Raw genomic sequence first — 26,775 nt, 5'->3', positions numbered from 1 at the left:
ATTAGACATTTTATAGCATTTAATTCAGAAAACCAAATCCGACAAACAAAAGTCACGAATCTTAGCGTATTTATTTTTCCACATAAATATGTATTACCTATATTCTGTTGTTCCTGCTACTTTTTATATATAAATAATAGTAAACGTGGAATTTCTGAAATTTATTGCAAAAACGTATTGTAAAAATAACGGTATTTCTACAAGATAGCACAGCATTGTTAACGTAATGTACCGTTATTACAACTAAGCTAATCTACAAATTAATAAACATATTTGAATTAAAATTCATTATCATTCATATTAACGAATGATACAATTTTATGACGAAAAAAAATTGTCCCGTAGAGATAATGATAAGGAATGTAATTTTTTATCATGGGAGATGAAAAAACTAACCTAACGTAACATAACCTACTAAATCTATCATTTGTATAGTACAAATTATCAAACAAAAAGCATTTCCCCGACAGAAAATAGTTTTCCTTTAATTATATTTTTGACACAAACCACATAATGATAAAAATGTGTACTTGAGAACCTTATGATATTTTATTATATCACACAGAATATTAAATATAAATGACAACAAAAAAATACACGTAAAACTAGAAAATAATATGAGCCACCACTGGGTTATTCATAACAATACAGCAAAATATAGTCAGTTTTTAAATACCTTTCTTGGCGTAACAGGCTACATTTCCACGCAGCTGGATTTTTCAAACGCTTCCTTGATAATGATTCCGTCACACTAACTATTGAAACTTTCATTGTTAAAAGTAAAAAATAGTAAAATAATTGAAGCAAAATTATGACTTTCCTCACGCGCACGAGAAAACGGTTTGACGGTTTGTATGGAGATTAAAGCATTTGTGAAGAGTCATGATTTAAATCACGGCATCTGATTGGCCGGTTACGCAGAGAGGGTTTTACCAAAACAAATTTATTTTTAGAGCGGGTTTAGTCAGTCTCCTCGATATTTATTTTGATTTTTTGAAGAAACAGATAGGGATTTAAAACTGTCACCTAGAACAGAAGATAGGTCTTACGAAAGAGGGGTGTTGCGTACATTCATAACTTTTTTTTTTTTTTTAATCGTCAAGAGCTTGTTTTGTTACTCTACGCCTCAACTGATCTGTGATGTGCCCACTAAAGTGCAGTTATTGTCTGTGCCAGGTTCAACCTACAACTCAAACTGTACGTGTATGGCCACCTAATAAATGTCTTCCGATAATCCTACAATTTTGTGTATGTAGACTTGTATGAAATAATAAAGCAATAAAAAAAACAACACAAGTTTTACGTTTTCTTTTACGAATTTCATAAATACAAATAAAAAAATAATTAATAAATCTTTCATTTTATAATGTGTAAATTAACAAAGGCGTGCATTTTTGAAGCAAGTATTAATAGACAATTTTGAAAAGTTTTTAAATTTAATAACAACTGTCAGAATTTTAAATGAATGGTTAGTATTTATTTCAAAGTATCGGTATAAGCCCGCCAGTTTTAAAGTTGAATGTAATCTGAGAAATCTAGCAAGTATTTTATTAAAAAGGTGGGAACTATTTAATTTGAACAGCAAGTAAAAAATGATTATTGGTAAGTATTATAATATAACAATGGAAGTATTTAAATTATTTTAGGGAATTATTTAAAAAAAATTCGGGAATTATTTAAATAATTAATGGTAAGTATAAATATCAATTTGTCAGAATAAAATCTATTTTGGACAGATTTTTTCTTTTACAGAAATAACTTATTTAGTAGCTTCCTTATGGCTTGCATTTTTGAAGCAAGTATTAATAGACAATTTTGAAAAGTTTTTAAATAACAACTGTCAGAATTTTAAATGATTGGTAAGTATTTATTTCAAAGTATCGGTATAAGCCCGCCAGTTTTAATGTTGAATGTAAAATACTCGTACAGCAAGAAATAATATTCAAAAATCAGTAGTAAAAATAAATAATCATTATTTAAATGACATGGGCCAATAGATAAAACCAACATCCATTATTATTTTGATAGTATGAAAAGTAAAAAACATTCAATGGGGCGTACGGCATTTTAGGGTTACCATTATCGCATATAAAGTATATTAGTCTATGCATTCATGAATATCGGTGAGAAAAAACTATTTATGATTACATTATTATTAAAAGAAGATCATCTAAGAAGTCGCACAAGTGCAGAAAAAAGAGCTAGATAGACATTTCACATAATAAATGTGAATAACCTCAAAGATTAAATTAATAATTGATCAAAAATATAGGTACCGTCGTGACCCCGAACTTCGCCTAGTTTAGTGTGATTTTGCGTAATATCATAAAAATTAAAATGTTTTCGTAACTAGTAATTATATCCAATGAAGTATTGCGTTGTCAATTTTGTACAAGTGACATGAAATTTCACATTTTGTAGGAAAAACATTAATTTTTGATCATTGAAAGACACCAGGCGAAGCATGATGTACTTACCCGAACTTCGCCCAGCGTTGTATTTTTCAAATGTAGCCATATATATATAAACTTCTGTCAGGGTTGTCAATAAAACTAATGTGAAAAAATTTTAATAGTTATTTATGATTTTTTTTTGAACATAGTAGTAAGTATAAAAAAGTAACATTTGTTTACAACTGCAATAAACTAAATTAACTACACATATGCCTATACCTATTTTAAAATATGTTATAATCATTAGAATACAACTTATTAACATATTGAAAAATTGTTTAATACTACTGAATCAAAATCAAAATTTCTCTGCGATAATATGGGTTCAGTTCGTGTAGAACCAAAACAATATCGGTTTTAATGATTTGAGAAATATAACCAATGAAAATATAAAAAGGAACATTTGTTTACAACTACAATTAATTAATTTAAATCAACTATACATGTAAGTATACCAATAACGAAAAAATACAAATCAATCGCATTCGATTAGAATGCCATAGATAAAAAATGATATGTAATAAAAAAATCTTATGATACAATTATTCAGCAAACTTGTATGCACATAACACAATATTTATTCACTCATAATGTCGTATACACCATACACATTAGAATACAGCTTATTAATATACTGAAAAATTGTTTAAAACTTCTGAATCAAAAATCAAAATTCCTCTGCGATGTGATTTCGGTTCGCTTAGAACCAAAACAATATCGGTTTTATTAATTTGACAAATATCATCTACCACCGGCCAGCCATATGTGTTTCTTCCTTTATTTCTCAAAAATTTTATCGTATAAGTTTCATTTATTTTTTTAATCACTTGTCCAATATAAAAGCGATCCGATTTCTGGACAGGAAATTTGACTAAAACAAAACAATTAACTGCCAGATTGTCATACTGTTCAGGTGTTTCGCTCGTTATATTGAAATCAATATCAGTTTTTATGTTTCTACTCTCAAATTCTTCAGACACTTCACCGAATTTAATAGATTCGGTGTCAACATCACTATCTTCTCGATGCAAAAAGTCATCAGATTCATCTAATAGCGAATATCTACTAATGCTACTAATAGTCTCTTCAGAATCTGATGAATCTGTAAGTATAATGTGTTCTTTTCGCTTCTTAGTTTTAGTGGGTGGAATTATTTGAATATCCGAAGTTACTGTAATTTTTTGTTTTGATGCCTTTCGTGTTCTGAGCATTTCCAATCTTTTGGATCTTTAGATGTTCCAGGTAGAATTATTTCATTAGATGCATTATAATGTTCTGGTACAATTATGCTATTCGCTGATGTATTAGCATATTCTGGAACAATTATTTTACTGGATGTATTAGAACGTTCTGGGGGGAAATTGTAAGTTGACTCAGACGTACCAGGCTGGATGTAAAGTCTTTTATTTCTTTCTTTCTTTGTTTGGGTGACCTATTTTCCTTCAGGTAATCTAAAAATGATTTTTCTATTGAATATTCATTTCTATTTGATACATCAGGAAATTTCCGCAGTACTTTCTCTGGGTTAAAAGGGTATATGCCGGTATTTACAAAAGCACTAGTAATATTATGCCTTTTTTCGTCCAATTCGTTAATCAGCTGTTTAAGAAGTTCTGGAAAATGTGCCTTATTTAGAGATGTTTCTCTTAGATTCTGGTATTTATATTTTAATAATATAGTACGCCACAACTTCTTCATGGGCCCAAAGTAACAAACATCTAACGGTTGAGTCAAATGACTCGAGTTTGGTGGCAAAAAAACAAATTTAATATTGTTTGATTGACACAAATCTACAACGTAATGATTGATGTGTGTCGCCAAATTATCTCCAATTATAACCTTTAGTCCAATTTTAGAATTAGCCCAAGGTATAGCTATTTGTTGGAATCAGTCTTCAAAAATAACAGAATCAAACCAGCCAGATTTGCTCCTGTTATATCTTGCTCCAATAGGTCCATTTATTCGCCACTGGTGAAATAAATGTTCCGCTTTATAAACCACATACGGTGGCAAGCAAACACCACCTGCAGATATGGCAAACATGACAGAAATTGATCCTTTTGTGTAATTCACTACACGTTCTGGATATTTAATACCGTGGCGAAAAATGCACTTGGACGCACCCGGGTCATCCACCAAATTGGTTTCATCATAATTTAATATATTTTCCGGTGGTACATCTTTCAATGTCTCTTTCAAGTTTTTGAAATACATTTCGATTTCACATGAAATTTTTCGGCGCGTGATCTTTTTATATTTTGAGTGGATCGTGTTGTTAAATAAACTTTGTTACGTTTAAGAAACGAATATGCCCATTTTTTCCCTGGCGGATTGCCATCAAATAAAAATTGTCGCCCATTGGACAATAGGTATCGATGCACCACAAGTCTTAAGTCCAGCAGAGTCAGCGGACAACCGTAATCCCCAGCAGCAATTAAAACTTTCACAATTTTGTCTTCTTCTTCCTAAGTAAGACGGGTTGGAGAACCAACTGGTTTTACATGTTTACCATGTAGCCTATCCAGCAATGTTCTTCTTGGAATGCCAAATTGTTTTTCCGCTTGATATGACGATAACTTTTTATCTCGCATTAATTCTAATGCAATTATTCATCATCTCCTCGTCGTGTTTGGTGGTGTAATTTCTTTTTTTATTAGACATTTTCTTCGCACGGAATATTTTATCTGAAACAAAAAATATACTCATGTGGTTAATAAGTAATATTTGTTGACAAGATCATGCAGACATATTATTTTAATACAGATATTTCAAAAACATAATTCATGGAATGTAAAATAATAAAAAGTACACATGGTGGTGCCAACCCTACGCGTAGGCGAAGCTGGGATCACTTTGGCGGGAAAAGGCTCGAGTCTCTTATTAATTAAAATTAAATGCTTATAATCAAAGATAGAGTTCTAAATGTTTTCAATTTATAAATATAAAACTTCATTAAACCTATAGAATACAAAAATAATAACTTACCTTCAACAGATTCTTTTTACAGACAAATTTTTGTAAGACAATTCGTAACTCGACACTCCCGCATCACAAACAAACGTGTTTTCCTGACACAAGACATGAAGTTAAATTCAAATTTTGGCACAAATGTTACCACTATAAAAGAATATATCTTTGGAAAGATAGTAGGAATGCCATTGTCAAAGAAAGAAGGGTAATTTTTAGGTTTAACTAAAATAGGCGATGTAAGGTACTGCAGACGAAGCTCGGGGTCACGACGGTAATCTAGGTAGGTACTACAAATATTACAGAAATCATAATAATATATTTTTTTAAACTAAGTACCTACATTTTTATTACATATTATTGTCTAATTTTATAAAAAAAAATAATCTCAGTTTGGGAACAACAATAATTGATAGTATGATATTAAATTTATCTCAATTAAAATTGTATGCTAAATTAATTAGTTAGGGTTCGTGGATTTTTTATAATTTCACATGTTTTGGACTCATCACTACAAAAAAAGGTTTTTTTCGACGTCTTTTAAAATTGCTAATTTAAGTACCTAAGTATATTAATTATTTATATTTGTATTTTATTATTTTTACTATTAACCATTTTACTATCCACCTACAACTGATGGTTCGGAATGTGCAGTTAAGTTACAGCTGATAGTTAAAATGAAATAGTATCTTAAAAGCACTAGAAGCTTGCTCAGGAGACTGACATTGCATCATTGAGCCATTTTATAGATACACAAATGCTGCTACACTGAATGGGCGTAAGGCATGAAATAAAAGAGAAATACTATTCTAATAGTACAATCTGTTCTGGAGAGCCAGATAGAAAGAACAATACCATCCTGCTAAATTTATCATAATAATGAAGCTACTAAATAAGTTATTTCAGTAAAAGAAAAAATCTGTCCAAAATAGATTTTATTCTGACAAATTGATATTAATACTTACCATTAATTATTTAAATTCCCTATAATAATTTTAATACTTCCATTGTTATATTATAATACTTACCAATAATCATTTTTTACTTGCTGTTCATATTAAATAGTTCCCACTTTTTTAATAAAATACTTGTTTGATTTTCTATTAAAATACTTGCTCTTAATGCATATATATACTTACCCAATAATTTGAAGCCTTTATTTTTACTACTGATTTTTGAATATTATTTCTTGCTGTACCAATATTTTACATTCAACATTAAAACTGGCGGGCTTATACCGATACTTTGAAATAAATACTTACCATTCATTTAAAATTCTGACAGTTGTTATTTAAAAACTTTTCAAAATTGTCTATTAATACTTGCTTCAAAAATGCAAGCCATAAGGAAGCTACTAAATAAGTTATTTCTGTAAAAGAAAAAATCTGTCCAAATTAGATTTTATTCTGACAAATTGATATTTATACTTGCCATTAATTATTTAAATAATTCCCGAATTTATTTTAAATACCTAATTCCCTATAATAATTTAAATACTTCCATTTATATATTATAATACTTACCAATAATCATTTTTTACTTGCTGTTCAAATTAAATAGTTCCCACCTTTTTAATAAAATACTTGCTAGATTTTTTTATTAAAATACTTGCTGTTAATGCATATTATATACTTACCCAATAATTTGAAGCCATTAACAAATCAATCAATAAAAATATTTAAAACAATTACAGATTTTTTTTCGGTCTGCATGATTGCCTATTACATTATAATGTCATATCGAAATTTCGTAGTGATCGACGGACGAAGTCTGGCAACTCGGAGAGTAAAATATCAACCATATTGTTTGAAATCCAACAAGCCTGGTCTGTGGATTAAAAAGTCAGCAGATCTGGGGTGCTCCATGCAAAAAAAGTCCGAAGACTGTAAATCGTCTGATTTGCATGCCAATGGAGCGCCGGCATAATCTCTTTGATTTGTATTATAATTTTGGTTCGCGTATTCACAATAAAAGGTATCTATACTTATTACAGTGTGTACGCCCAAAATACAATAATTTAGAATATCGCAGAAAGACGTAGATATTTTAATATTGAATATTTAATTTCGACATGACAATATACGTTAAAAGTACCTACTCAAATTTCGATTTTTTCGTACCTACTATATTTTCGTAGATAGTATGTCATGCTGTGAAAAAAAGTTCCTCGAAACAGATAAAAAATGAAATTTCTTTCGCCGGTAATCATTCTAGTCGGAAGAGGCCTCGGAATATTATAAATTCTCAATTTTTTTCCGAGAAACAAAAACCTATACATTTTCAACAGAATGACAACGCGTACTATAATTTTTCCCCAAATACTATAATTTTGGAGGCTCTGTACTTTACATTTTGAAAAGATGGCAACACTGATAGCATAGCAAATTAGCAAAAGCAAGGAAACATAGCAATAGCAAGAAAAGATAAAAGATGGCGGTCCCTGGCGCTGAGAGTCTTGAAGCGGTCCTTTCGAGGTGTTTTACAAATTTTGCGACGGAGGATGACTATCACAGCGGTTATATGGACGGAGGGGAAGAAAAATTTCTCTCTTTATTGGATGAGCTTCGTACAATGGGATATTCTTTTGCTATACGACATAGTATCAAGAGAGAAGATAAAGGTTAGTTTGCGTCGGCTATGCATGGTTACCTCGATAGCGTCCAAAACATAGCGTCTGTTAACAATTTAAACCGTGTTATGTTATCTTATGTTTGGGCTAATGAAGTTGTGTACTCTGTATTGATTAATGTTAGTATTAACGTTTTTGCCAGTGAAGAGTCGTCATTTTGGTTTATCTTTTAACTTCAAAAGTGGACACTATGGGTGAATTGCGATTGATAGTCAAGTTGTATAGCGTCACCTAAATGCTCGGGGAACTTGTAACTCCACTTGTGGCCTAAAATGAGTTAATTATGCAATGTTATAGTAAATTTAATTGTCCATCGATCTGTTCATATATTGTAACTCCAAAAAAATATTTACTGTAGCAAAAGCACATGTTCATTCCTTGTGACGCTGTTATTTATCAGATTTCACACACTGTAACTCCAGTAAATTTCAATTTAATTAATTTATTTTTTAACATATTGTGGACATTACAAATTATAGGTTTAAGACGTTCACAACATGACATTTAGAAACAAAGAAATATAAATATAACAGTATTACATTAAAAAGAGATACAGGAGCAATGACATTAATATGGACGAAGCATCTAGAAAATAAAATGACACTCACTTTGTGTCGGGTCTGCCGGATGGCGAAATTCATATTTTAATATCGGTATCCTACGCTCAAATGAACATTCTGCTTGCAAGCGGTCTGGCGACACCGCTGGGTCTGCCCATACAAAATTTCTGACTGTCAGGTTTCGACTCCACCGTTATTATTGTGTTACAAAATGCCAATATGCCTAGTTAAAAATTGTAAAAAAATCTACTAAACACTCCAAGAAAGATGGGATATCACTTTGCATGTGTTAGTATTATTTATTATTTATAAAATGCCATTTTAAGATATTGATGAATGTTTATTCAATGCAATTGAATGACAGGAACCATTGGACAGTCAGTCGCCTGTGATTAGCTGGGCTCACTTGCGTCTAATCTCCGAGAAGTCGTAAGTAACCGAGAATCTGTTTCTAACGCAATGAGTCATGACACTAATACGCCATTACAATAAAGGTTATATTACTATAAATTCTCGAAGCTTGTATCGCATAATGGAAACGGATACGTCAATGGTCACGTGACATCTACCTATACATCTGTGAATGACTTTCATGCACAATTTCTCGTGCGCGCCGGGTATGAAGTGAGTCGTCCATTTAATATGTCATTGTACAGGAGGACCTCGACTTTCGCACATAATTGGTTCCTGAAAAGGTGTGCGAATGTTGAATGTTCGAAAGTAGAGGGAAGTAAAAAAAAATTAAATAGTGTGTATTTTGAAATATTATAAGATGTTTAAGAGACATGTTTAAGTGGGGTTTGCGGGTGTTACCCTTAAAAAGTTCTTTATTTTAAATAAAATATTTTAAATGGTAAATCATTAAATTTACAATATTGCTTAACTGCTGGCACGAAATGTAAAGTGAACCAATCTTTTAATATTAACGCAGTAAACCCAGGCTTTCTTATATGATTACTGGAAGCAATTCTTTATCCTTCCCTTTCAATGCTCTGGGATTTTCTGGTTGATAAATTAACATTGGCATCAATTTTAAATCACCAGCCAAGTTTCCACCAAGAAGCAATGTCAATCGGTTTTTAGAAGGTTTATGCTTTTTTATTAAGATTTAAGATTTATATTTTTCCATTTCATCCATAACTATGCCGTGTCTTTTGGAAACAACCTTTAAAGATATATTTCCACAATTTGTAACATATTCCTTAATTTTATTTTTACTTTTCAAAATTGAACATATCGTAGTAGACCTGTTTGTATCATACGAACGTCCGATTGAAGCAAAAGATTCACCGCAATCAGAACGTCATGTGAAGTTTATAAATCCTTGATTTCTCTTTGTTCGTATCAACACTGCAGTTTTTCCGTTTCTCACTCATGTTTATAAATTTTTAGGGTGAAAAATTTCAAATGAATAAAATAAGCAAAACGCACAACATGACACGCCCGCACGCGCTCCTGCGCAAGAATAAACCTATCCTAGCTAGCTCACAAGCAAAGTGACGGGTGCGAGCAGGATGCAAGTGACGGCCAGCGCGACGTTTTAAAAAAACGATTTTTTTTTTAAATGTGCGAAATAGCGAATTGTGCGAAAGTCGAACGTTCGTAAGTCGAGGTCCCCCTGTATATCAGTAGATAAATTAGATAGGTACAAGGAAGTACACCGGATGAGTTAAGCAGACCCTATTTTAAGAATTTATAAAACAACATCTACCTAAACTCATTCTAACCTAGGTGGAATATATCAACACCCGAAGCAATTTCGTTGAACATAGTTATCGCCCTCCCAATTGGCATTACCAGTGGCATGTTGGTTCTGCACCTTGGGAGAATAAACAACTGATGGTCTCTATTTCTAAGATAGTTATCAGGGACACACAGGTCAACACTGCCCAGAATGGCAGAGTTCTCATTTATACTTCGTAAAGGTCGAAAAAAATGCGTAGCTAAATAAAGATTTCATTTAAGTTTTTTTTTTTTTTAATTTCATAAAAGTCCACGCGTGTTGCCTTGTCGTCGCTGTAGGATTGGTTTCCCGAATAGACCAAATGTTCAGGAGACGAAAAACAAATTTCATAATCCTATATTTAAATACATGGAGATATTTAAATTGTTATGTTCACAGCATATGAATGATGTATTCATTACCATTACAAAGTAAGTTAAAGAAAGGGATGGTTCTCGTCCAATTAGATACAAAAAAACATTCTGCATTAAGAGGTCGATTTCGACAAAAACGGATATTCGGGAAACCGATCCTATAGCGACGTTGTGTCAAAGTCGATCATTGTTTCTGCTTTACATCAAATTTAATTAATCATGCCCCAAGAAAGCGGAAAGCAGTAAGTTTGGTTGTATATTTGGTAAATGTGCCGCAGAGGTGGACATGAGATTTTACAACTTTCTTTTTAGACCAAACCAAACCTAAACTAACCTATCCCAACCTCATATAATCTTAGTTTGTGATAATGGTGAACCAAAATGTATGAAAATTTCAAATTTTCAATTACCGATTGTATCGAAAAGCCGATGCGCCGACAGGAAAAGGTATTTATTATTATAATTGTCTACATGGAATAAACTGTTTTCGTAAAAAAAAAAAAAGCTCGTGTCCACCTCTGCGGCACAATTACCGTATATTTAATTATGCCAATGTATAATTTCGTCCAGTGTTTCTCAACCGGTGGTTCTCAAAAAGTTTCTGGTGGTCCGCGAATTTTTGGCATCCAAATACCTATGCTAAAAATTTCAATAAAATCCTTCAAAACCTGTGCACCTGCAAGTGTTTGAGCATTGTGTTTTTGTTTTTAAATATATTAATGGTTTACGTGACAAAATATTATATGACAAAATAAATTGTGATCATACGCTATTATATTATAAATAACATGTTTTCTTTATGAGTTAGAGGTGCATAAAACGTTTCTGATATTTTCAGTAGTCCGCAGGTGTAAAAAAGTTTAGAAACACTGATTTTGACCATAGGGACAAATAAACATTATAAACATAGTTTGGGAATTTGAGTTGGAAATTTGAATACCTGAATTGAAAACTATTTCAGTCTAAGTATGAATGTGATGTATGCACGGCATACAAAACAAATAATTTAGATGGACTAAAATACCTTGTTCAGCAACAAAAGAAAAAATACGGCAGAAGTGAAAAGGAATCTGACAAAATTTCTGAAAAATATGTGTTTACAATGGCCTTCAATGTGTTTTGTTATATCCAAAATCTAACGTGTCCAGCGCATATTTTAAAACAAAACTTGCCATTCATAATTTTACCCTCTACAACCAAAAACGATTGATGGTCATTGCTATGTTTGGATTGAAGTCGAAAGTGGGTTTACTACAAATTACCTTTCCAGTGTAATAAGTCAATTTATTCTTCCTTTTCTACCTTTTTCTGATGACTATAAAACCATTATTCTGTATAGTGATGGAGCAACAAACCAGAAAAATATGTAGTACTCGCCAATGCTTTATTAAATATTGCAATGCCACGTAATATCACCACTGTACAATAAAAAATGGAGAAGGACCATACTCAAATTGAAGTTGATCAATGCACTCTGTAATTGAAAAGAGGTTGAGAAATCAAAAAAAAATATGTTCAAATCCATACGACCAGGAGGAAAACTAGAAGACACAGTCGTAACTAATATTCGAGCACTGCAATATAATGGATGGAATAAATGGAAATATTAATTTCAAACTGCGTTTTAGTGATGAATGGCAAGAGCTTCCTGTACGAATAAATTAAAGTACTATTATGCAACCGAAATTCTTTGACAGCCTCCCTCAACTATATCAAGAAAGGCTTAAAGTATGAATACCTTCAGTCGTTGAAAACAAGTATGGAGGCTGATTATCACTAATTTTATACTAATCTGCCATTTGAAAGCTAACTTGAATACACTTTAATTATGTAAATCTTTTTTCGTTCATTCATGCAATGCTTATTTCCCCTATTTATACATTTCCAACATTATGTAAACAAACTTGGTACTGTTTATTTTAATTCAAACATTGTAACTCCCAGCTCAAATGTCAAAAAAAACAAAAGCAAACCATGTAACTCCTCTATCTTCTTTATTAATAAATATTTGGTAAAAATGACCTGATTTACGCATTTATAACATTAAAATACTAATAGTGTTTGCTAAATTTCTCTATCTTCTTTATTAATAAATATTTGGTAAAAATGACCTGATTTACGCATTTATAACATTAAAATACTAATAGTGTTTGCAAAATTTCTCTATCTTCTTTGTTAATAAATATTTGGTAAAAATGACCTGATTTACGCATTTATAACATTAAAATACTAATAGTGTTTGCAAAATTTTCCTAAACCTTTTTCGTTTAATTTTAAAACAGTTTTTTCTTCCTCCTGTAAAGTTGGTCGATATGGAGTTACAAGTCCACGCATCTAGGTGACAATAGAGGCAGGTGCTGCACCGCGATTTCCTAACTATCGTCTCGTGTGGCACCAGACGACATGACGTAATTGTGACGTCAGCCAATACATGCCGCCCGCTCGAGCGTGTATTGGCTGACGTCACAATTACGTCATGTCGTCTGGTGCCACACGAGACGATAGTTAGGAAATTGGGGCCCAGGTGTCAGCTAATAATTGCAACTCTCGCTTTTTCGTCACTCGTGTTTAGCATTACCGTTTATCTATAAATTAACCAATTTTTACAGGGTGCAGAACATTGTGAAAATCAAACGTTTTTAATCAGATTTTTATTTTTGGTAATTGTGCCGCAGATGCCAGCATGAGCTTTTATATTTTTTTTGTTACAAGTCGGTTATGGGGAAGCCAGCAGCAAACACATTTTGAAAATAGCGGATATACTGCATTATTTGTTAGGCTGGGTTAGGTTAGGTTTTCATTCTTGAATTCATTAATTTTACCCATAATCGGCTATGACAATTAGCGCGGTTATCGCCTGGCTTCTCCATAACCGACTTGGGTAATTGTGCCGCAGAGGTGGCCATGAGCTTTTGTAATTTTTTTTTTACGAAAACAGTTTATTCCATGTAGACAATTATAATAAATACCTTTTTTTGTCGGCGCATCAGCTTTTCGATCCAATAATCATTAAAGCCATGTTGACACCGTCCAAGTACACTTGGACCGAGCGCACTCGTACGCGACATCTTGATACAAATTACTCCTATCCAAGCTACTTGGACCGCGTCCTACTCATCCAAGCTGACTTGGATAGGAATAATTAGTATGAAGATGTCTCATACGAGTGTGCTTGGTCCAAGTCTTCTTGGACCGTGACAACGCAGCTTAATTGAAAATTTGAAATTTTAATAAATTTTGATGCACCATTATCACAAACTAAGATTATATGAGGTAATATTAGGTTGGGGTAGGTTAGGTTTGGTTTGGTCTAAAAAGAAAGTTGTAAAATCTCATGGCCACCTCTGCGGCACATTTACCCCGACTTGTACCTTTTTTTAACGAAAACAGTTTATTCCATGTAGACAATTATATTAAATACCAAATACCGTTTCTGTGCGCGGCGATCCTTTTCGATCCAATAATTAATTGTTAATTTTTGGTTTGGTTTGGTCTAAAAAGAAAGTTATAAAATCTCATGAGGGGCATCTGTGACATATTTACCGTATTTTTTTAAGAATCTGATTTATAAAATCTATTTTTATTTCAATTTGTCAAATTGATCAATTTAATAGATGAGAGAGTAGAAATATAAAATGGTCCCCCATCTCCTAAATATCTCAGAGCATTATATTTAGCTCCAGTTTTAGGTTATCTTTCTTTATTTATTTCTATCATAGACTTTTTGTCATTTTGTATAATTTTTTTTTAAAAAAAACTACTATTTGACATGTTTCCTTGATTCCACTGATGCACAAGTTAACTTAAAATATAAATAAATAATAGAAGAATTCAATACCCATAGATATTTAAAGGATTTATTTGAATGTATTGAATTATAAATGGGTTATATCAATTATATCAGTGTGCCTTGTCTTGTCTCGGTTCTTGTTTTTTTAGTGGAAGCCAGCAGCAAACACATTTTGAAAATAACCTATATACTGGATTATTTGTTAAGATAGGTTATAATTCTTGAATTCATGAATTTTGCCTACATCGGCAATGAAAATTGCCGCTGTTCCCGCCTGGCTTCCAGTAAACAGACTTGTACAGACCTACAAACTTATCTAAAGAATGTGATGGGGGAGCCACTGTCGCAAACTACTCAATCAAGACTCGTAACTGGACAAAATCTGACATTCGAATGACCTTTTCAAAATGCCGTCCTGTGGTAGTTGGTAGTTCCAATTTTAGCCATTCTACAGATAAGTTTGTAGGTCTGTACCCTTGTCTTCAATGGGTTAAACTCACTAACTTCAAGATACCATTATCCACTAAAATTAATAAAAAACAAAGTTTCAATCAATTTTCCCATATTTTTCTGCCTAGAAACGACAAGAATCTGCTATTCCAATCTTCGAGGAGAATGTGAGATTTCCTTTTTCGGTTCACCATTTCAAATAACGAAATGCTTCTCCATGGAATGCTCCTTAGGACCGCATTATTACAAAAAGTCAAAAGAAAGTCGGAATGCCGAACAGAAAAGGGTGATTTGTTTTTTTATTACTATTACTAAGGATTGATAAGAATATAGTGTACACAGTTGTAAAAAATATCCCAAAACCATTACCCTTGTATATAGAAAATGCCACACAAAATTACGTACAGTAGACTCCCGATTATCCTGGCTAATGGTGGGGAGAGGCGGCACGGATAAACGAAAAACACATATAATCCAAACTGGCTTTTTCTTTTTAAATACTGCATAATATTATACATTTCTAAAGCAGACAATTATTTTAACATGTTTAATACTCATTATTTTTAAGGAAATCTGTGATTTTGGTTTGTTTGCAGGAATCTTTTAATATTTTTCTAATATCAGTTTGAATTTTACTAAGAGCTGTTTTATCATTATATTCGAATTCCCATTGGTCGATGTACTCCAATAAAGTGTCAACAGAAGTCAGTGCCTTGACTGATTGCGATTGATAATTTCTTCCTTACTTTCAGCCTCATTCTCTTCTGGTTAAATGAGATTGGAACTAATATCCGCATCACTCATTATTTGAAAACCTGGATCACATGAATCATGTTCTAACCACTCCTCAATATTTTCTCTATCAACATTTTCAAAGCCATGTAAATTTGCCAATAGCTCACATATTTCAGATACTATTATTTCACTTGTCTCAGGCTCGATAGAATCCAAAAAATCACTGTCTACATTTGGTAGAATTTTCCCCCACGATCTAACGTTATACCCCGTCCATCGAAATAGGTCAAACCGAATCGTTTATTACCCTCTAACCTTACGCTGTTTCCAAGTGGTTAAAACGAATTCTGTTTCAATTCTGAGTAAGTGACGATACACCCAATATATGTCGTTGTGTGTTCAAAATATTTGTATGTTTAAAATAATTGATTTACGTTAGTAAATCCCGTTTAAAGCGGGACATTCAAAGATGTCATTTTTGTATGAGCGGCATTCCGTTCACGGAAAAGTTCGTGTCTTAAGACGTCATTGGCAGCTATCCGTTTAATTATCTGGTCAGTCATAATCAGTTGAAATATTTTTTAGCAGATATTGTCGAATAGTTTTTTTGCCCGTAGTATTCTGTGATATATGAATTCAATGTTACTTATGTATTTTATACAATTTGCAGCTGAATCAGCCTCCTGTAAAAAAAAGAAAGCGTGCTGTTAACACTCAGCGGATCGGTTGCCCTGCCAAAGCTTTCGTCAAGGTTATCAAGATATTTCTTGGCTACGACATGGAAGACTTCAGAAACACCCGCGAAAAACTTGATGTGAGTTGTCGGTTAAATAATGTTGAACAAAATTGATAGTGTAAGCCGTTTTTTTTATTTACATATCAGTATGTTATGTATCACCCAACGAGTTGAATGAATGATTAACGAAAAAATTCATAAAGCTGTTTATTAGTTGTGATGCTAATGTATGAATAAAAAATGTGTTTAACCTCTATTTTTTATCTACTAAATTCTATAAATATACCATAAAATATAATATATTATGTAATAATAGGGTGCGGTCCGATTCAACAAATTCACATTTTATTACATTTTTAGTTTAAGTTTATCTTTGACTTAAAATAAAAAATATTTTTCTTTTTAATGTTTTCAGATACATATTTAATCATTAATACAGTTGAAATTGTAAATTATCAAAAAAAAATCTCAAATTGCAAGCTTCGTATTTTTCCGCTAGGTGCCTCTTTAAAAAGCCTTAATACAACTTAAACAGTGCATATACATTATTATTATGATTGATGTGAATGTTTTTTATTGTTATGTTATGTATTATAGCAAACATTTAATCACTTTAAACCCACGAAAATGGAATATAAGGTATGTAATGCTTTCCAAATTGTAATTTTTATTAGAGTATCATTTTTTGACTTAATTATCTTTCGTTTCACATGTTAATTCTAGTTCTCGGCAGTAGTAACGGTCTTCGAATTATCAAATAACATACAAGCAGTTGGTCTATTTATTGATCAATGAAAAATTAAGATGCTGCAAACAAAACCCAAGTAACATAATATGTATATCTTACATTTTTCTTGTTATGAGGGCAATAATATTTTCGCTATAAAACTAGGATATTTTTCATTAGGTAGGTAGGTTCACCATTTCTTATAATATAGCTCAACATAAGGTGGTAAATACATAGGTACCTACACTACTTGGTACATTCTTTTTTTGGCACCTTCACGTAATGGGTTAATGACGCATAGTATTTATTACAGATTTTAATTTGAAAGAATTGTATCGGAAATTTGATACGCGGGGGGGGGGGGGGTCTATGATTAAAAACTAAAATAATGTAAATTTTTAATTTTTTTTATTGAGTATTTTCCTCCATACATTTCATAATTCGAATTTTTTTCGATTTGCGGTCCCGTGGAATTCGTATTAACAAGGTTTTACTGTAGTCATTCCACTGTCAGATTCTGTCCAGTTGCGAGTCTTGATTGGGTAGTTTTCGACTGTGGCTCCCCCATCAATTCTTCAGATAAATTTGTGGCACTACAAAAACACCGGACTAAAACTTAATGAGTTGGGCTGATCTGTAAATCAGTTTTTATATAATATACAGACATTTATATTTACTTTCTTTTTTTACAGCTCATGAAAAATTTGAAGAACGATTTAGACAACAAAGATATCCTAATCAAAACAGAAGAGAGGGTATACGTTCAAATATCCACTGAAAACGCCCACACCCACCCCATCAACACAGCCGTCGCTTGCTTGCAACTCCACCCGATTCTGCAAGCGAAGATCAGGAAACTCGTCGATATGAACTACCGCTCCGTCAAGGCAATAAAGGAACAGTTAGAAGGATTCGTGGAGACCATGTTTGCCAACACGACGCCCCCTCATCATTCCAACCGCTGCTATTATCCGACTGACAAAATTATCTATAATCACATGAGGAGGGGCATACTCGAAGCTAGTAAAAATCGATACAAACCCGAAACCGCGTCTTCGGAAGATGTGAATGACGCAGTGGACGTCGGAGACGGCAGTGACATGGCGGACGCGGTCGAGACAGGAGACGTATCGGACATGACAGACGTCATAGAAGTAGCGGAGGCGGAGGCAGCCGAGATGGCCGAAATCACCGTGCTGGCCGAGGAATCACAGGTCACCAGCGTTGTCTACATGACTGAGATGGACAGGAGTCGTGACATAGTCCGGGAGAAGCTCCAGACTCTGATGGACATGTCCTACACATTCAGCGACGTTAATCTGTTGGAAAATCTACATCATACACTGGACAGAGTCATCGACCAGTTCACCGATCACCCTATGAAGTCTGAGGAGACTCTCTGCCTTCAGGAAGTCACCGATGATTCCACTCTCCCTATCACCATGGATGACATGGGATATCTTCAAAATAATAAAAAGTACGTCAGGTAAAATAAATATCTACATCTCACCTTGAATGTTGGGCTCGTTCTTATTCGGTATTTTTATTTACAACTTTATAGGTGTGTCCACCTGGATTAGTCAGAAGATGCTTCCTTACTTGACTACTACGGCTAAAAATAAAAGCTAATACAAGAAATAGCACACCTCATATTAAAATACCTAGTGTTACAATAAATTGATGTCATAAAATGTTGACTTTGCGTTATCGGGGGCTGGTTCAGTTCCTGCTGAGTGTCATATTTTTCAAAATGAATTTTTCTAGTAGTTATATATATTTCTCGGACGTATTTTCAAATTATCTGCATTATAGAAATAATGTTAATATTCAAACATTGTCTATAAATAAATTGAGAGAACAAATTTCCTTGTTACGTATCAAAGGGGTCTTAAGTTGCCGGTATGTAATGTTGATGAGTTGCGGAAAATGTCGCAGAACCCATCGAGTCTCATAGAAAAGTCAATTGTAAATTCAAGTACCAAATTTCTTGATAATATGCTCGATTCAACCTGTAGATATCGCTTATAATCAACAATAGTGGCATTTCTGCATTTTTTTGTTTGTTTTCCAATTGATTAGAATTGATTAGAAAAAATTGATTGTATTTTAGTATTCGATATTACTGTGGCAATGTTTATTGCGCTATCCACAAGACATGTGCTGCTTTCAATGGTGTTTGTGCTTGTAAATGGACTCTTGACAATTTTATCAACAAATTGTCATTCAAAATGTTATCTCATATTTACCCGTATTGTGCTACTGTATATTCTATTGTTTATTTTCTTTTTCTTTGCAGAATGGGCAAAAAATACATGGTACTCAAATTATGAAATTGAAAGAACTCAGGCGTCACTCGCATTGTTATTTTTTTGACAACACGCATTGGCATCCATGGAGGACAGCATTCATCTCTTAAAAGGTCAGTCAAAAGGTACCACCCATTGACCTAACAACTTGAGGAATCTGCATTTGGACTGATTTTTGCAGTGGTAGTTGGATGTTTCACAAATATTTACGAAAATTAAGTGGATTTAATGTATGCAGGTGCAATCTCTCCCCACTTATAGGAGGGGGGTGTGGCCAATTTGTATTTCTATAATATGGTTACTATCGACTTGGTGTTTCCATTGTTTTATTTATATCGGCCTGTCTCACTTGTGTCACTCGCGACTCTTGTAACCCGCCCGAACCATCAAACCTTACTTACAATGATGTTCATATTATGTATCTATTTATTGTTATGAATAAATTCAGATGCTAATTTAACTAACTACTATAAATCTATCATATTGTGTATAAGTAGGGTTGGCTAGTTTGGGCACAGAACAAGGAAGAGAGACGATGCGAGCTAGATTAGACAGGTTGGGTCCATCTATTTTCTGTGTATGTGAAGGAATCGAATTTGCGCACCTTGATTATCAAGAATCCTACTGGTAGATATTTGATACTAGAGTGCGACCGCCGTAATATTGCTTATGGGGGGATGCACGGCAGAGGGAAAGTGCGCGTCAAGTGGTGACTCATTCAAATGCGTTGTTGGATACAGATGAAGCCTTTCTGCGCCGCCCTATTAGCGTATTTAATGATAATCATATTTTTTTACCAAAATAGCATCTAGTTTTACAAGATAGGCTGTTGTATGTCACTGAAAATTACGGATGTCATTTTTAATAACATTGTCTATTCTTTGGAAATGTACACGTAACTAAATAACACTGTTTTTTTTCTCTTTTTTTTTGCAGATATCTTTTCTCTAATTCAACAATTGAGTGGACTGTGAAATTCATAACAAAGAGTGACAATATTCTCATACGCTTCTTAGATAAATCTTATTGAACACACTGTGATAAGTGTGCTCAGGCTTAATTTATAAGGTCTTGTGATATAACGCAATACATATAGGTTGTCGCAGATTAACCAAAGATTATAATCAAAAGCGGTCGCTTTGAATTGGATCGCCGTTTGTTCCTATTAAGCTAATGCGATGATTACTTTGATATAAAATCAAAAGACTTTTGCATAGCCAGATTTAATAATCTATGCTACATGTTATTTTGAACTCGCTGAGAACAATTTTATGCAATCATTTTACATTGGATAATCATATGAGAATTCGCACAATGACGATGGTGACAGTACCACCTGCACATTGATGATAAAACGGGCACAGCTGCAATGTAAGTATTTAAACAGATTAGAGATTTTCTTTTGTTGAGTTCTTATTTGTATTTATGTATTTTATTGTCATTTCTTGGTTACATAATACAATAGAACCTCGATATAACGGACAAAATATCCGGTCAAATGTGAAAATTGGTAAAAACATCCTGTTAATGTTTTACATCTTTAAATCCAAGTGTTACTGCTTGTAAACAATGTTCTGCGCATGATAATCACTTCATACCTCTCACACTCGAATTTGAGTCATAATGCCGTTCTGCTCGTAGACTGAACGTAGCACTAACGTTTGTTACGTCGGCCACTAATTCACATAGCTGCACAGCAGTTTAATTAGTTTACTCGAAGTAACTGGGTGCATTTATCACTTCATTCAATAAGTTTACAATGATTGGAAGTAGATATCCCATCATGACTGAAGAAAGTGAAAAGCAGATTAAGTTATGATCTTGAGGATGGAAGTGAAGATAGCGAGGAAGATGAAACAACACTCCCAAAAACAAATTTATTAGTTATATGATCGCATCTGGACGATCTAATCTAATAACATTTATTGACTATCCATCAGATAATGAAATTCAACTATATTACATGCATTTTCGTAATTTTAGAGAGTTCAATATAAATAATTACAAGATAAAAAAAACGTTTTTAAATATTCTGTTGAATCATATAAACTTGACTTGACTAGCTTAAACGATCAAAATAATTTGTACTTGATAGAAATACTGAATAAATATACTGAAATGTCATTTTGACACTTCATATTGATTTCCATAGTAACGCACGTATATATTAATATTAATAATTAAGTTGCTTAGGACCCACTTAGCAACCAATAATAGTTTTACTTTTTATGGATTTCTTCCGAAATAACTTTTCATACAAAACAGAATTATGTAACTGAAAATGAAATTAATTCTACTAATGGCTAAAAGTATTAACCCTTTCCCGGCGACCGTATTCCAGTAGGATACGGCTAGTACGTAACACATGGGCGACCGTATAGCAGTCAGATACGCAAACCTTGACCTGTGGATAACGCAAGAAATATTTTTCATGCGGCATTGAGAATTTTATTAAAAAATAGCCCGATCCATCCGCCTACTTCCACCTATATAACTTTGTCAAAAATATGTTGTTTTAATTTCATAATCATCGATCTTTCGAACCCTCTCGATATATTGAGATTCGCCGGTACGATTGCATCAGTTCAAATCTACGCGGTATTTTACAGCGCCTGCGCACTAGGCATACAAAATATTTTCATTCGAGTTGAGTGTGCGCCGAGTGATTTATCGTGTCAAGTTGAATATTCACCGCGATCTTTACAACACCATGTTTGCGGGAATAAAAGACAACCAAAAAACCGAACCGAAAACAATAAATAATGTGTGTCGAAATATTTCTAAATATGTACTTGAACTTGTGTTCTGGATTATGTCATTTATTTTTATTACTCATGGTCATGTCATCATGTGTCACCCCAATTGTTTGAAAGTCATAAATCGAGCTCATTATTGAAAGTCTTAAATATTTGTAAAGATGCGTCCACACGGATGAAAAAATATAATATATTATTATATTTTAGTTAGGACGATTGCGAGTTTTACCAATAAATTACGAATTACTATGAAGGAATATATAAAACGTATAAATAAACGTAAGTATAAAAAAAACACACGGGTATACAACATAATATAAAATATAAATCATGGAATATTGACTTTTCAACTATATTACATATTATCTTTGCATGCAATTTAATGTTTATAAAATTTTAAAACCTCACGCAAAAAATGTTTTTATAGCACTTAGAAAAAATTACGCAGATTTTACAAAATAAATATTGTTTTTTTTATAAAACATAAAACAACAATCACTAACATAACACAATCCTCAATAAAACTGAAAAGTTTAATCTAGTAAAAATCCAAATTTCACTCAAAAAATAACAAAAGAAATTATTATAATATTTCAACCAGTGTGGACTCAACTTTACGCGAACCATAAAACATGTAATAATATGCGACACACACAAAAGCTATTATTTTAAATATTTTTAATGGCATTTTTAAGTGTTTCTAACATGAGTAAAATATTATAGTGAGTGATTTATTAATTTTTATGGGCGCACAAGCGTGTCTACGTCATCAAACATGGCTCCATGATTTTTCAATACAAGGGACTATCAATGATTTTATTGAAGTATACACAGCTAAATTCAACAATCGATTCTATTTTTTAGTGTGGCACTTCGAACCTTATGTATCTAGGCATGATAACAGTTATACCAGCTATTTTTAATTGCCGTATTTATCATAATACAGCGAAGCACAGCATTTACAAAAACCTTACCGCAGAGCGGGCTTCTTTCATATTGAAACTGACGCGGCGGCCGGGTTAAAAAAATGCATTGGCATCGTGTTCTGATTATTCTAAAAGTTTCAAATGTCTAGCTAGTCGGGAAGTTAGTTAAAAATCGATTGCAAGATTTGTACCGGACAAATAAGAATACGAGCTAAGAAAAACGTTATAAAAAAGTGCAAACAAAACTTGATTATTTTTTTAAAGCAGGATTACCGAAATATTAATGTCACTCCACGACTGGATATATTATCTGAAAATGAATAATATGGAGGATTTTGTTTGTGGTTTTATATAATGGACTTACGGCTTTAACGGACACCCCACTCACCTGCATTAGCCCGTTATATTGAGGTTCTACTGTATACAGTAAAACTGCAAATTTTGAAAAAACCTTTACAGAGATTGAGCCTAAATGTATGAAATTCAGACAAAAAAAAAACTCAGAATACCTACTAATTAGTCATTACATACAAGATTCTATTAGTAGATATTGCCAAAAAAACATGAATACTATGAATATAAATTCATAGCATTGGATGGTGTAAAATTAAATTAAAATTTAACATTTTATGGACCTCACGTTTTGCCATATTGAAGCAGACATTTAAATATAAAATTAGCGATACCTGGGGAAAGATGCTTCGTTGTGATGTGAAAGATGAATAATCATGTAAAACACTAAGAAATGCGTACGTAGGTTATGTAAACAAAGCAACATTTTGTTTTTGTGGCTGCCAATACAAAAGGAAAATAATAAACTTGTTAACACACATTTAATGGTGCGATTCGAAAATCAAATTCAGAATTCCTAACACGAAATGCGTATGAGACTCCTATCTGGAGTCCAAATTCTTTGACGAAAACCCTGTTACAATTTCAAAATTGACAGGACTGAAATGTGAAAGAAAATTCAAAATTATGAAATACAGAATGTATGTACATATTTTCATTATTGTCATATGGTTCGTACCAATTTTTTTTTAACAGCTATTCGTATTCATTGTTTCTACATTATATGGCATTGATTTACGTTAATTGTAAAATTCTAATACACCAATAATTAACATGACGCAACACATTTTGTCATTTTTAACAGCGATTTAAGTCATTACTGCCAATGAGCAATTTAGGCAAACTAAAAAATGTCAAGATTCATCTGTAATAATATTTCATGATATAATAAAATAGTGTAATGTTAAATTTTGAGATGTCAAAGGAAAACCAGGATGGAGCTCCCTCTACTAATTTTCATTTAAACTCTGAAAAGAGAAGAAGAAACTCATTGTGTCTTACATCGAAAAATTGTACTTATACAAACTGAAAGTTACTTCAGCGTTTTGATAAGGAAACTACAGAATAGCTCTGTCTTATGTGCAACATCTTTGGTTAAATTGGTATAACGATTGATCAGCAGATCCGGCATAGCTATGATTTGTGGGCCTAACGGAACAGCCAGTTGTTCCTGCTAGTGCAACGTTATGGTTTTACACCGAAGAGGCACTGTAATCTTTTTCTTGTCCCCATCTTTCCATGCAATTATTCATTTATTAACAATTTACTTAAACTTTTTAGATACAACCGACCAGTAGTGAATTCATTGCGACAGGAAACATGCAGTGTTCCGAGTACGAGTACAGCTGCACTTGACGGGTGATGGCTTCTGGTTTTTGTGGACCTTTTGCTGAGGAGGTAGCCCAACTCTTGATTCCTATGCGCCTGCGGCACCATCTTCAACTTTCATATTATGATGCATCTCCACATATTTTCTGCCGATGCTGAAATAAGGTTATTTCTACAAGATTAAGTACAGTATAATTGCATTGATTCGAAAATGCATGAAATTCATTTTGAATTAAATAATAAAAAATATTATATTTTTATTTATAATGAACAAAAACATTTTTAGAGGGTAGAATTGAGTTCTGCCGAAATAATGGGGTTATACTGTATGTATTTTTTTTAATATTGTATTTATGTTTTGATATTTTTTAGTCAAATTTTTTTCACTTGTCAATATTTTTTTTTAATTTCTCCATGTAGGTACGTCTTCTATTTCCACTGTACATGTAGGATTATTATATTGATAACAATGTGCAACCCGTAGTTAAATGGAGATTGTCTCCATACTGTTTACAAGACTTTTAACTTAGGGACTTTTTGACCATATCAGGCTTTGTGAAGATTGCACTGCCAAAATTTCATGTAATTGTCAAAAAATGAATGTTGCTTCATTACGGCTTTTGTTGAATTAGATGTAGGTGCTGGATTCATTAATTTGTTGTGGTATGAAGCATTATCTACAACAATCACTGATCTTGGCTTCAAATTTGGTATAAGTTGTTTTTGCAGCCACTTTTCGTAATTTAAAAAATTCATTTCGTCGTGGTAGTCACTTAAAAAATATTTGAAACGCGAATTTTCGTCTAATTGCTTTTGAAACATTAAAAATACCATGAAAAAGGGTGCCGGAACGCCATTCCACCGCGTTACATTTCAAAAAAAGCCCTGGGTATAACTTGAAACATTCTGTGAGAAGAATTATTTTTCATAAGTCAATAAAGAAAACCAGGACCCACCTCCGGTTGACATAAAATAAAGATGAAACAAAACTTAATTATTCCACATAATTTTACATTTTTAATTAGTCATCCGCCCACTGTGACTGAGCTGTCCTTGTGTATCTCAATGTTATGTGTGGGGCAAAGAGATTGAAGGTACCGTCAAATCTCTGGTATGGAATACCACACTTCAGATACATTCCCCATACCCAGACACTCGGAGTCTAGCTATAATCACCTGGCTTGCATGTATAACTAAGGGTGATCACCTATGAGTAATTGCATTCGCAAAAGGTTTTCGAATGTGTGGCCAGCGGTCATAATTTGGCCCCCCAAGTATTTTCAGAAGATACGTATTGAACTATCTTTCTCTGATGTCTCCTTGCCAGTTAATGAAATATGATATTTTATGTCTAATACCGTAAGTAATTCAAAATTTCTAAAAATTGAAATACACTTGGACCCTGAAGGGTCGAATTATTAGAATCGTTTCTGTCATCGACGCTATTTTGTTTTTTAGAGATGTTGCATTGGAATATTAACCTTTCTGAGAGTAACTGGATTCATCTTAGCCTTGCTATGGGGGGTGAGTTTTTTTTTTACATATAAATAGTATTATTTTTTTTCATAAATATATGTGTTATGATAGCACAAAGGATTTAAAAAAATAAAACTTACGATTTTAATGGTTTTTTTTGTCACAAACCATTGACTATCACAAAAACAATCGAAATATTAATTTAAAAATTACTAAACACTATTGTTTTCACTTAAAATTAAACAGATATCAATGACATACAATTAATAATGTTTTTTGTCTATGAAACATGGGTGCACACACAAGGCAACGTTACACTCACGACACATGTAGCGAGTTTCTTTTCTCTGTGGTGGCCTTTTTGAGGTGTGCGTGCACACAGAACATCGACGTTGGGCTTTGCTTCCTTTGGTCTCTGTGGGTGGAATTGGTCGTAGGAAGTGTCTTTCAGTGAGCCTTATAGATGATGATGCTCTCGGTGTATGAT

At 32.8% G+C, this 26,775-nt stretch overlaps 1 protein-coding gene across 1 annotated transcript; it reads left to right on the top strand.

Annotated features, from left to right (window-relative positions):
• The first annotated feature begins 7,797 nt into the window (after positions 1–7,797).
• On the top strand, positions 7,798–26,379 carry LOC147075795 (uncharacterized). Its single transcript, XM_085942115.1, has 8 exons — positions 7,798–8,040; positions 15,075–15,232; positions 16,352–16,495; positions 17,837–18,621; positions 19,441–19,563; positions 20,387–20,821; positions 24,765–24,977; positions 26,271–26,379. The coding sequence occupies exons 1-5, from the start codon at positions 7,851–7,853 to the stop codon at positions 19,472–19,474; spliced, it is 1,311 nt and encodes a 436-aa protein (XP_085798241.1). The 5' UTR covers positions 7,798–7,850; the 3' UTR covers positions 19,475–19,563; positions 20,387–20,821; positions 24,765–24,977; positions 26,271–26,379.
• Positions 26,380–26,775: the final 396 nt, after the last annotated feature.

The sequence above is a fragment of the Rhyacophila brunnea genome, unplaced genomic scaffold, assembly GCF_057557595.1.
Source record: "Rhyacophila brunnea isolate RB1 unplaced genomic scaffold, BYU_Rbru_1.0 scaffold_14, whole genome shotgun sequence".
Lineage (NCBI taxonomy): Eukaryota > Metazoa > Arthropoda > Insecta > Trichoptera > Rhyacophilidae > Rhyacophila > Rhyacophila brunnea.
Note: the sequence above shows the minus strand (reverse complement) of the source record. Positions and strands in the feature narration are given on the sequence as shown.

What these genes read in the sequence shown, in the direction of transcription:
- LOC147075795 (XM_085942115.1), top strand. Translation starts at nt 7,851, where the DNA reads ATGGCGGTCCCTGGCGCTGAGAGTCTTGAAGCGGTCCTTTCGAGGTGT. An exon ending in GGAATGCCGAACAGAAAAGG is followed by an intron (nt 15,233 to 16,351) that starts GTGATTTGTTTT and finishes TACAATTTGCAG; the next exon opens with CTGAATCAGCCTCCTGTAAA. An exon ending in TATCTTCAAAATAATAAAAA is followed by an intron (nt 18,622 to 19,440) that starts GTACGTCAGGTA and finishes TTTTCTTTGCAG; the next exon opens with AATGGGCAAAAAATACATGG.